General features: G+C 38.3%; 1 protein-coding gene across 1 annotated transcript in view; it reads left to right on the top strand.

Annotated features, from left to right (window-relative positions):
* Nucleotides 1–13,430, top strand: part of abcb7 (ATP-binding cassette, sub-family B (MDR/TAP), member 7) — a 56,375-nt gene that overhangs the window by 10,538 nt on the left and 32,407 nt on the right. The window contains exons 4-8 of the mRNA XM_048605282.1: nucleotides 1,905–2,037; nucleotides 4,829–5,097; nucleotides 8,123–8,211; nucleotides 8,307–8,394; nucleotides 9,696–9,870. Coding sequence (XP_048461239.1) covers nucleotides 1,905–2,037; nucleotides 4,829–5,097; nucleotides 8,123–8,211; nucleotides 8,307–8,394; nucleotides 9,696–9,870 — 754 coding nt within the window. The remainder of the gene's footprint in view (nucleotides 1–1,904; nucleotides 2,038–4,828; nucleotides 5,098–8,122; nucleotides 8,212–8,306; nucleotides 8,395–9,695; nucleotides 9,871–13,430) is intronic.

Below are 13,430 nucleotides of genomic sequence, written 5' to 3'. Positions count from 1 at the left end.
TATCTCCTTTAAAATACAACTTCTTTTTCTCTTTATCCGGTATTACCTAGCCTTCATTCAACTATAGCCCGTTGTCCTAGGAAACTAAAATTAGGAATTGGCTACATTTCTAATTGGAGGTATAGACTCACTTGAATCACTAGTGTGTTGAACGTCTTCTGTGAGTGGCCTTTGATCAAGGAGTTTTTTTGGGGACTGTGGTCATCGGTTAAAAAGATGAGGACTGTGGCTTTATGGAGTTTTCCTTTGGCTGCATGGAACAAGTATTGTAATTTGAACCTTTGTAGGATGTACTGTGACTTGTTTTCCATGCTTTCCTTTACATTATGTTTATCTTTTCCTGCTAACTTTTGTTAGAAACGTTTTATTTTCATACAAATTTACGATACAGAAGTAACTATACAGTACAACGGGTGTATGCTGGCTTTCGGCACACTGGTTGGCACTGCTGCCTCACAGCACCAGCAACAGGAGTTCGATTCCAACCTTAGGCGACTGCCTGTGTGGAGTTTGCACGTTCTCCCCATGTCAGCATGGTTTTCTGCTGGATGTTCTGGTTTCCTTCCACAGTTCAAAGGTGTGCAGGTTAGGTGGATTGGCCATCCTAAACTGCCTGTAGTATGAAGGGATGTGCAGGATGAGTCGATTAGACATGGTAAAGGCAGGGTTACAGGGAGAGGGTGAAGGTTGGGGTGCTGTTTGGTGGATTGGTGCAGACTTGATGGGCCAAATGGCCGCCTCCTGCACTGTAGGGATTCTATGACTCATGGTCTCTCACTTGCCCTATCCAATTTTTGTTAACATTTATTTATTTTCCAAATACTTCTCTAATGATCTGTGGCAACTGGTAATTCCTAAATATCTTGTGAAAATCTGATCAGAAACATTTTTCCGATTTTTGCATTGCTCAAATGACATGGCTGTACTCTCAAGAATATGTTTATTTTTGTTTTTTATGTCATGTTATGCTTTGTTCAGATCCTACCAACATCCTACCTATGATCCGGCAAACATAGCAAGGGAATCATTCAGTCACCTGTTTGTGTTTACTGGCAACCAAATCACTGGCTGCATCTGAGGTGTATGATTACATGGAGTTCTTTTCCTTCATCTGTGCCCTCTGTCCCCGCATAAAGTTTAATTTATTCTAGCACCATTACAGAATTAAATATCTGCGCACTTTTTAAAAATAAACAGGTCCACTGTTGCCATTTTGAGTTGTTGTGATTTAAATGGAGCGGGCCAGTTAAGTTCACAAATTTTCTTTTGCTGTCTTGCTGCTTTTTGATCTCCTTAGAGTGTAGAATGATTTGCAGTCACAGGCGGAGACCATTTGGCCTGCCATGCTATATATGACTTCTGAAGCTTGGATGGACACTGAAAGAAGTGGGGGACGTCTTAGCCTCTAATCAACCTAATGCCCTTGCGCAGCTTCTATTGGCTGGATGAAGAATGACATTAGCAGAAGCTACAATGTGTATGATGGTGTGGGTTGCAATTCCTGGCCTGATTTTAGAAATAAACTTGAGTACTTACACCATTCTGTAATGTTGGTTTGATCGGAAGTGGGTGTTTTTTATAAGAAAATAATAGAATTATATATACCTGCACTGTATTTTTATGAATGTATTAAATGTTGAGGTGCAACTGTTTACTGTAATAAATAAATGTTGCTGTCATTGTTGTGAAAAGTAAACATGTAAATACAGTAGAGCAATGGCATCAGCTTCCAGCTATTAGATGTTGCGATGAATTAAATTTTTACTGCCAACTTTTTACAGCACCAAGGGCTTGACATTTGAAAGTGCCTCTAGGACCTTTATTCAGGAAGCTGTAAATCAGTCAAATTATTCACTAGGTATAGTGTTCAACCTTTTGTAATGTTTGTTCTTGTGTCTTTGCAGCTCATGAATATAATGGTTCCCTTCATGTTTAAATATGCAGTAGATGAACTCAACCAAATGTCAGGTAGTGTTTTGAACCTGAATGATGCAACTAGTACAGTCATCACCATGGCAACAGCTGTCCTTATTGGCTGTAAGTAAAATATTTTAATTTGCTTGACAGATGTTGACTTTCTTGCTGCGCAGGTTGCAATGAGTAGCAAACGTTTCTGGCAGGAGAATTGCAGAGAATTTTCTTTTCACTTTGCATAAATTTATGCAATGTGCACTAGATTCTTACTGTAGTGATTTGAGTTTACAGATTATATCAAAATATATGTAAATCAAGCTTCTGTTGCAATGAAAAATGAGACATAATGTGGCAGGAAACTAAGCCTAAAAGGGTAATAGATTTATGGTTTTAAATTTGTATGCTGAAACAAATAAAAGGGTCAGACCTTCAATCTACTTCATGATGACTCATTGCCTCATTTATTTAGCTGTTGCAATAGGAACCCTAATGGTGTCATAGAATCAAACAACATAGAAAGCAGTTACTCAGTTCTTCATGCTTGTACTGGATCTGTGAACGAGCTCTCGAATAAGGCCAACTACCATACTGTTTTTCTGTGGTTATGCAAGCTTTCAGTTGTCAAATGATTACGGGCAAAAATGGATTTAAAACTGAATATTAAAATAGAAATGGCAGACAGCATGTACAGCATTGGATATATTTCAAGGACAGACCATTCTAATAGTCTGAATTTGTAGTGATCACTCTCTTTCATAGCGAATCAACACAAAAAAGTAGGCCAAATGTGTCTCGTGCAATTGATAACACCATCTTGACTGCATTAGTCACTTTTTTCCTCCACTTCAGTAGAAGACACCGGTAGCATTCCAATGTTACTAAATAATCAAGGGACAAGAGGAGGAGAGGAAATAAAAGCAATAAGTATCACTGTAGAAAAAGTGCTAGTGAACCTAATCGGGCTAAAGACCAGTAAGTTCCCTGGACCTGCATCCCAAGACATTAAAAGAATTAGCTACGGAGATATTGGGTGGACTAGTAGTAATCTTCCAAGATCCTGAGATTCTGGAAAAAGTCCCAGAGGATTGGAAAACTATTAATGTAACACCTTTATTTCAAAAGGCAAGGAGACAAAGGACAGTAATAATAGACCACTTAGCTTAATGTGTGTTATTGGGGAAAAGTCTGGAATAAAGAATATAATAGTGTAGCATTTAGAAATACATAACACAATTAAACAGTCAGCCCAGCTTCATGAAGGGATAATCATGCCTCTCAAGTTGAATAATCATTTAGGGAAATAACCAGCAGGATAGATAAAGCAGAAGCAGAAGATGTAATATATTTGGAGTTTCAGAAAAGTAAGGTAATACACATTAGGGCACTTAAGTCAAGTTAGCTTCGATAGAGAATTAGATAATCAATAGAGGACAGACAGTTGGGATAAGGGGGCTTTTTCAGGATGGTAACCTGCAATCAGAAGTACCACCGGTTTCCATGCTGGGGCCATAATTATTTCCAATATATCTTCATGACTTGGATGAGGAAACTGAATGTAGTCTAGTTTGCAGATGAGATAAAAATAAGTGAGAAGGCAACTGATAAGGAATATAGAGTCAATTGTGGAATATGGATATATTAAGTGCGTGGGCAATGGAGTATAATGTACAAAGTTGAAGGGTAATGCACTTTGGCAAGAAGAACATTATTTAAATAGAGAGACTGCAAAAAAATTATAAGAGGAATTTGGGAGTCTTTGTGCATGAATCACAATAGCTAGTATCAAAGTTCAGTGGTTAATTGGGAAGGCACTTGGAATGTTGGTCTTTATTCCAAAGGTAATGATGTATAAAAGTTGGGAGTTTTTTCTAAAACTATAAAAGGCACTTCTGAACAGCTTAGCACTATGAACAGCTTAGATCCCCTGATGTCCAACGAACATTTACTGGTCTGATACTAAGTATGGGAGGACAGTTCTATGAGGAGAGTTAAGTAAGTTAGGCCTTTAATCATTGGAATACAGAAAAACGAGGCAGCCTTATTGAAATATACAAAATTCTTAGACTTGACAGGGAAGATGCGGAAAGGTTTCCATTTTGGAAGAATCTAGGACCATAGCGCGTGATATCAGAGTAAGGAGACCCACGTTTAAGACAGATGAGGGGGAATTGTTTCTCTGAGGATAGTGAACTACAGAGGGCTCTAAAGGCTGGATTAAGTATATTCGAGGCAGAGTTACATGTTTAATGAGTAAGGGAATCAAGGGTTACAGGGAAAGGGAATGAAAATGGAGTTATCAATTATCAAATCAGCCATGATCTCATTAAATAGTGGCGTAGACTTTAACTGAATGGTTTACTTCTACATCTTATGGTTTTGAGAGCACTGACCTGCTGAGTTACTTTCTTGCAAATTGGTGTTCGTTATCCTTTATACATAGCTGAATTTTAATGGTGACTATTGGCAGTCTATTCCAATGCAAGGCTGTATCATACTTAAGTTACATACTTTCCTTGATCAACGTCCATAGTTTTTTTAGGGCTTGTTAGAGCAGCAAACCTGTCAAACAGTTGTTCCAACCCCCTTCCAAAGCCAGTATTGAGGCTGTTTTGTAATGTTGTCCTCATGGTCCCACTGTGATCAACTAAGTTTTTTTTAGTCGTTGAAATTTGAGTTCTTTTTATTCTGCATGGCTCAGCCTTCAGTGCATCAACTTGCTGAACTATCAATAAATAATTGTTCTGTATTTTTGCTAATGCATCGTATGTGTAAGAAAGACGTAACTTCAGTCATAACTTATTGTTCAGTGTTGCAGTTTGATTAAAAGTTTAATTTTCTTCATGAAGAAATTAACTTTGAAATGATGAAATATGTTTTGAAAAGGCAATTAGATTCTTCTAAAATTCCTTTGCAGATGGTGTTTCAAGGGTTTGTGCCGCATTCTTCAATGAACTCAGGAATGCTGTCTTTGGCAAAGTAGCTCAAAGTTCTATCAGGAGAATAGCCAAAAATGTCTTCCTCCACCTACACAACTTAGATTTGAGTTTCCATCTCAGCAGGCAGACTGGTGCACTCTCAAAAGCCATAGATCGAGGGACAAGAGGTATCAGTTTTGTGCTGAGTGCTTTGGTGTTTAATCTTGGTCCCACCACCTTTGAAGTGCTGCTTGTCAGTAGCATTTTGGTAAGTACTGCAGTTTTCTGAGCTGATTTCAATATTTTGGTAGATGCCCTGTTCTAAGAAATAAGAAAGAAGCTTAACTGAAAGTGACAATACGAGTATTGATTTCGATCCGAGGCTGTTTAAGGTCGTAATAGAAAACGAGGAAGTAGAGTGGTTTCCTATTTTGAAAATTAGCTTTTTCTAGGATTCCTTGCAAAACTGGGAGAAAAATGTTAAGGTGATTGTTTGTGGTGTGGGTGTTGTTAAAACCGGGGATATCCAGCTAAACGAAATCAGCATTACTATTGCTGAATTTGCAATGCAGTGAAGTCAAAATATTCAGTGACCTTCAAAATTATCAGTTGTTCCTAATCAGACATTATGAATGTCAGATCTTGGACACTAAGTTTATTACTGAAGTTTTTTGTTTAATAATTGATTCCTCATACTGTAATTTTATCAGGACAAAACTAAACAACCAGATAGTCTAATTAATATCTGTGATTAAAATGCAATTTTCTTTGATCCTAAATCCACACACTGTGACAGACACAGTTAAATGATTTTTAAAAAAGTAAAATAATTTGCCGGTCCAATTAAATAGTATAAAATGGATGGAGACGATGGCCTAGTGGTATTATCGCTGGACTGTTAATCCAGAGACCCAAATAATGTTCTGGGGATCCGGGTTTGAATCCTGTCACGGCAGATGGTGGAATTTGAATTCGAATTCAATAAAATATCTGGAATTAAGAATTTAATGACCATGAATGCATTGTCGATTGTCAGAAAAACCCATCTGGTTCACTAATGTCCTTTAGGGAGGGAAACTGCCATCCTTACCTGGTCTGGCCTGCATGTGACTCCAGACCCACAGCAATGTCCTTGCCTCTGAACTGCCCTCTGGCCAATTCGGGATGGGCAATAAATGCTGCCTAGCCAGCGATGCCCTTATCCCATTAATGAATAAAAAAAAGCCAAGTCTTTATTCAATCCTTGTGTAAGGAGTTGTTCACAGACATATTTCCAGAAATATTCACTTATTTCTGAAGCTTCCAAAACTAGTCAGCCTTTTGGTAATCTCTGTGATTGGTTGGGTAGGACATGCTCTCCCCTGATTGACCAACTCAACGTCCAACCAGCTGGCAGTCCTGGGCATAGCAATACTTGATGCTGAATCGTCCAGAGTCTTCCTTAAATGAGTAAATAAGTTGCGCTATTTTCCAGGCTGGTCTCCAACAGCAAACATCTTGGTTCTTTTTCTCTTCCAAAACATGCAGCTGTTCAAAGTCCAGCTACCCCTAACTTCAGTTCTCCTTTCTACCAAAAAAGTGGAAAAATAAAATAGAAATAGAAAGGGCCTCTACAGTATTATATTAGTCTTGAACATTTGAGTTGTTCAGGAAGTTAAATAGGATGGCCGTGAATTAGCAAACTGAGCCTCTTAATCAGGTTTACAAGTGGCGATCGGTCAGAAAAATTAGAATAGAAGAATGTAATAGATGAAGAACCAAGGATGGAGGTTGATTGAGTGCTTGTTATTTGCTGCCATATGATATGCAAAGATGGTCTCGGGTGACTTCATCTTCCCAGATGTAAATGTTGCTACATGAAAGTTGAAAATTCATCAGAGGGAATTTGCAGCTGAACTCTTCAGCCTCCCAGTACACTTTGTCACTGCCCTCCACCATTGACCATTTCTATTGATACATGCTGTATAATCAGAAAATTAGTGATTAAGGAAACTTGAAAGTGATTACTGGTGTGAAAGATTTTTTAAAAGGTGTGCGATTTTCAAAAATGTCACTTTAAGATGTTGTAATGTTTTTTAAAATTAAACATTAAACTAATTGCATCATTTTCAGCCACTATTCCACTAATTGTAATTCTGCTAACTAAACTGTTGTCAAGTTATTGATTTTTAAAAAAGGTGAGTAAAGCTTGTAGGAAAGATTAGGCCTATGATAATTCAAACTAGTTTGGCAACATGATTTTGAAATTCAGTTGTGGCTTTCAAAAGGAAATTAGATAAACACACAAACAGAGAAAAATTGCTGGGCCAGAGAGGGTGAGAGACTAACAGAGTTGCTCTTGTACAATTACTCGACCTGCATGGGTGCAGTGAAGCTGAATGGCCTCCAGTGCTATATTTTTCAGTTCATTCCTTGATGGATCCACAGCATGAAATTTTGATTTATATATAAGCAGTCTTAAAACTGCTGTAGAGTCAATAAGAATCCATCTTATCTTGAAAGAAAAAACTTGCAATTGTAAAACATCTTATCACATGCCCAGGGCTGCTTGTTGAATAAACTTTTTGATAAACACTGTGGATCAGGGAATGAAATATAGAATTAGGAATGGTTTGCTGCAGGAACAGCGATGAGACCACATCTAGAGCTCTGTATACAGCTTTAGTCTCTTTAATTAAGAAAGGACAGAATCATATTAGAAGCAGTGCCAAGAAGATTCACTGAACTAATTCCTGGGATGAAGAGATTAATTTGTGAGGAAGGTTTAAACTTGCATCCAGAATGAGAGGATAACCTTACTGAAACATACTCTATGGCAAACTTGCTGAATGGACTTTTCCCATTATAGTGAGATTATAACTAAGGAATACAGTTTAAGAATGAGGTCTCCTGTTTAAGACAAGGATGAAAATGGTTCCTGAGGTTCATGTGTCCATGGAATTCCATTTTCCCCAGGGAACAATTGGGGCAACGTTATTGAATATTTTTAAGGTAAGTAGAGGTTCTTGACTAATAAGGAACTCAGAAGGTATCAGGGTAGGGAGAAAAGTGGAGATTCTCAATTCCAAAGGGGAATGTCCATAATCCGAGATCAGCCATGATTTTATAGAATGACGGATCGCGTTTGAAGGGCCAAATGGCCACATGTTACTAATATTTATGTCTGTATATATCAACTCATCATTAGAATTAATGTTCAAGTACGCAAAACTACATTTACCTAAAGCTAACAGCGATGCCTATAGAAAATAGTAAATTCTAGAAATGATTCACTTCATGTTTATTTCTTACAGTATTATAAATGTGGCGGACCGTATGCGTTAGTAACTCTGGGAACTTTAACTGCGTATTCAATTTTTACAATTGGCATCACTCAATGGAGGTACTGTAGCAATGTTAAATCTATTGATTTCAGTTTTCTTCTTAACCAACAGAATCTTTGTGACGACTTTACAATGTTTAATTTCTCACTTGTAGGACTCGATTCCGGATTGAAATGAATAAAGCTGATAATGATGCAGGCAATGCTGCAATAGACTCACTCCTGAATTATGAGACTGTGAAGGTAGGACGTGATTCTAAACAACCTTGTATCAAAAACAAAATAATTCCATCTTTTAAGATTATACAATTTAGATGGTTATACTCTTCCTCCCCTGCTCTTGTTACAATTCTCAATGTAGAAGTGTTATAAAGTAATTAACACCCTTAGTATAAGAAACTCTCGAGCATTAGCTCTACCATATGAATTTACTTTTATTCCCTTATGACCTCTGAACTAGTTAGATAATATATCTTAGTTTGATTGTGTCCAAAAACACACATTAGACACTGTTGATAAATGTAGTTGTTGCAATTGCTGCAGAATCAGTGACTGTCTAAGATACAGGAATTATACATGAGTGAATTTGGTACTTCGTATTAAGGTGAGATTGTTGCCAAGCAGGTGGATAGAAATGCTGGTTTGGCTGCAATCTAACTTTTTCTCAGAGGTAGTTTGGTATAGCATTGGCAGAATTCTATAGTTTAGAAGGTTGAGCCCTCCTTCTCTCTGAACAAGGCTTACTCATGGAAATATAGCAGGAGTTCTACACCATACCTCAAACTGCTCTCTTTGGGAGGGTAGCTAAGTAGGTAATGTTCTTTACCACTTCAGGAGCCAACTAAAAGTTAACCCAGGTGTGAGAGTAAGCTGAGAGTATACGTTTTAGCTATCAAATAGTGCCAATGGTGGGGATATAGTAAACACAACTAAAAAGTTCCTTGGTGACTCAGTTTGTTAAATTAGTGACACACTAGAGAATTCTCAAAAAAGAAACTGAAAATGCTGGAAAATGTAGCAGTCTGGCAGCATCTGTTTATATTTAAGATTTCCAATGCCTGCAGTACTTTGTTCTTAGGGAATTTTCAAATTTCACCCCAGGTCTGCTTTAATTGGTCATCTGGAGCACTGGCAGGAAGAAAAATATTGGCTTGCATGTTGAGAAGGCCAAAATTAACTACAGGCAGTGCTCCAGTTGTCATACAATGAACTCAGTAGTTGGGTATTGGATGATCAAATTGGTTTTGGCTGCAATGGTCAGGTTGCCAATGCCCACGTCAAAAATACAGCTTTGGAAATCCCACAGAGACTGACATCCATGGAGATATAACCTGGTAAGACCTAGTACTTTCAGAAGAAAGTCAAAGCATAATATAGAGGAAAAGATAGGAATAACTTAAGAATAGGAGAAACCTTAGATTCTACAGAAAAGCTTTTCAAATTTATACTTCAGAATATTTGTTTTCCTATAAATTTAAGCAAGCTCTTCGTGTGCAAAACTAATTCTCCATTGACGAGTACTGCAGTTTAAATTCCTTTTTCAGTATTTCAACAATGAGAATTATGAAGCAGAGAGATATGATGGATACTTGAAGACGTATGAAGATGCATCTCTGAAGACTGCCTCAAGCCTTGCAGTACTGAACTTTGGTCAGAATCTTATTTTTAGCTGTGGTCTGACTGGAATCATGTTACTTGCAAGTCAAGGAATCCTAGCAGGTACTGCAATTAAACTGGCAAATTTCCGTCAAAGATTTATAGGCTGGATATTTGGATGTGTTATTCTTTGTAAAGTTCTTCCCCTCCTATAGTTGGTTTGTTTTTTGAGTAGTAAGCCTATTTCCAGCTATAAGATACACTTTTTATAATTCATTGATGACCTGCTGAAGAACCAACTTTGTTGAATCCCAGGCAATATCTGCCAACATCATCTGTGCCTCTGCTTGTTGGAGCATATATTTACTTTGAAGACCTAGAAGGTTGCTTTGCTATACTTCTTGAGGAATAGTGATTCACTGACTGAATTGTTGTGAACACCAGCGGCCGTGGCTCCAGGCATAAGACATGTTATGTTTCTGTTCATTCGTTTTTAAAGCTTATGGGCATCACTGACAAGGCCAGCATTTACTGTCCATCTATAGTTGCTCTTGATAAAGTGATAGTGAGCTGCCACCTTGAATTGCTGCTGTCTATTTGGTGTAAGTGTACCCACAATGTCATCAGTGAGGGAGTTTCAGTATTTGACCCAGGGACATGACGAAATGGTGATAAGTTCCAAGTCATGAGTATCCTGCAGATAGCTGATGTGAGGCAATTCAATGCCCCAAGCAAGCAGAAAAATTACTTGACTCCATTGCAATTCATGAAATAGCTTATTTAGAAATAATTTGAGAATGCTTTGATTTTTTTTTTTTCCCCTTCCACTATTCCCTCTGTCAATTATGAAAAACAGAATTAAATAATACATTTTTGATGTGCTATATTTAATCTATTGATTGCTAATCCAGACGAAAAGTCCTTATTACTCATTGCATCAACAACAATGAACCTACAATTGATCTGAAAATCTAATGAACTTAGATTTGCTAAATTGCTGCAGCCATCAGAGTCTAGAAATTCCTATTGTAGACTTCTCTTTGCCTGTTCAATGCGATTACCAGTTCATTTTGATAAGCGTTTCAAAATTTGACAATTTCAAGTCTTTATACAAAAACTGCAGCATCAGACAGCAATCACAACAAAATGACCATGTCCTGTTTTAGCAATTCAAAACATGGAAGAAAATTGTTACTATAATTTAGCGTGCCATATTTCTAAATACTGATCACAAAGACCTCGGTTACTACAATTTGGGTTTACAGCATTAAAAATGTGCAGCATTTTAACCTGGAGTTCTGACATTTTTTTTGTCTCCTTCAATTACCTTGCCATCTTCATATTTGCGTTCTTTTGTAAGGATGCACTCCATGCAGTCTTTGATTCTTCAAAGCATTACCACTGCATAAACAGTACAAGTCAGGAGTCTGATGGGTGATGCAATAACACTGAACACTCAGCAGCATCCAGAATAAAACTCTGCTGGATTAGCATTTTGTTTATCTTAAATGTCCACTATCATTTTATCATTGCTGCACACGTGATGATGTAACAAAGATAGGTAGGAAAGTAAATTGTAAAGTGAACAGAAGGCTCTAAAGGGATATATATAGGTTAAGTGAATTGGCAAAGATCTGGCAAATAGGTTATAATTTTGGAAAACATGAAATTGTCCTTTTTGGCAAGAAGATGAAAGCAGACTATTTAAATAATGAGCGCTTGTAGAAGAATCTGGGTGTCGTGGTGTATGAATATGACAGGTTAGCATGCAGGTACAGCAAGTAATTGTAGAACAGAATTTTTTTGTTCATTTGTGGCTAGGCCAGCATTTGTTGCCTATCCCTAGTTGCCCTTGATGATAAGGAGCTGTTTTCTTGAAGCACTGCAGTCCACGTGCTGTAGGTAGACCCACAATTTTAGGAAGATAGTTCCAGGACTTTTGACCCACCGCTGCTGAAGGAATGGTGATATATTTCCAAGTAAGGTTGTGAGTGGTTTGGAGGGGAACTTGCAGGTAGTGGTGTTCCCATGTATCTGCTGCCTTCCTCCTCCTAGATGGAGTTGATCACGTTTGGAAGGTGCTGCCTCAAGATCTTTGGCAACATTCTGCAGTGTGGAGTGGTCTATTCCTGGTGCTAATTCATAGATTTGTATATTCAATATTAACTGCAGCATGAACTACAGTGACTTGCCACATTTCCCAAGACTTCATTGGTCACTTTGAAGCATAAAAATGACACTTGCTTGGGAATGCCATCACCCCTAAGACACGTGTAGTTTTGATTTGGACGTTAATTATTGCTGGGTGAAAATTTTGGAAGTCCTCAAACTGCAGTTTGGGAATACCTTTACTTCTAGAAGGCAACCCATCTTCCCCCTACTTGGAAGCAGTTAGTGATGGAAATTGGGTGTAGACATGGAGCCAATGACTATATGCCAAGAATGAATTGTGGCAATCGAGGGGAAAGAACAACAAAAGCTGTGGTTTACATCAGAATAGTGTTGAGTGGGATAGAGTTCCCTCTTTGTTTCTAATTTAGCTTCATTCCCCATTTCCCTCATCCAAACTAAAATTAGCACTAGTGTTCATAACTGATGAATCCTGTTTATTATTAATTATTCATGAAATAGAGGCATTGATGGCTGGGCCAACATTTACTTAATCAGCGCATCCCTAATTGCCACTGGAATGACTGGCTTGTTAAGGACATTTGAGGGGGCACTTACGACCCAACCACTCTGCTGCTGGTCTTAACGTGCATTAAGGACAGAAATGTAAGAACAGATTTCCTTCCCTAAAGGACATGAGTGAACAGGTCACCATTAGGCTAGCTATTAACTCCAGATTTTCGTTGATTCAGATGACATCATCTGCTGTGGTGGGATTCAAATCCATGTTCCCAATGTCCTTGGCCCAACCATTTTCAGCTGCTTCAGTAATGACCTTCCCTCCATTATAAGGTCAGGAGTGGGGATGTTCACTGATAATTACACGTAGTCTAGCACCATTTGCAATTCATCAGATACTGAAGCAGTCCACATTCAAATGCAACAAGATCTGGACAATATCCAGGCTTAGGCTAACAAGTGGCAAGTAATATTTGCGCTACACAAATGCCAGGTAATAACTATTTCCAATAACAGATGATTTAACCATCACCCCTTGACCTTCAATAGTGTTACCATCACTGAATCCCCACCAACAACATCCTCGGGGTTATCATCGACCAGAAAATCAACTGGACTGTCCACAGAAGCACAATGGCTACAAGAACAGGTCAAAGACTGAAAATGCAGTGAATGACTTACCACCTGACTCCCAAAAGCCTATCCATTATCTATAAGGCACAATTCAGGGGTGTGATGGAATACTCCTTACTTGCCTGGATGAGTGCAGCTCCAACAACACTCAAGAAGCTTGACACCATCCAGGGCAAAGCAGCCTGCTTGGTTGGCATCACATCCACAAACATCCATTTCCTCCACCATAAACGCTCAGTAGTAGCAGTATGTACTAGCCAAAAGATGCAGCAACTCGCCAAAGATCCTCAGACAGCACCTTCCAAATCCACGACCACCTCCATCTAGAAGGACAAAAGCAGCAGACACGTGGGAACACCACCACCTTCAAGTTTCCCTCCAAGCCACTCACCATCTTAAACCTGAAAATTACATTGCTATTC

Source organism: Rhincodon typus, chromosome 14 (genome assembly GCF_021869965.1).
Source record: "Rhincodon typus isolate 14 chromosome 14, sRhiTyp1.1, whole genome shotgun sequence".
In the NCBI taxonomy this organism is placed as follows: Eukaryota; Metazoa; Chordata; class Chondrichthyes; order Orectolobiformes; family Rhincodontidae; genus Rhincodon; species Rhincodon typus.
The sequence above is the reverse complement of the archived record's forward strand: the minus strand, read 5'-3'. Positions and strand labels throughout refer to the sequence as shown.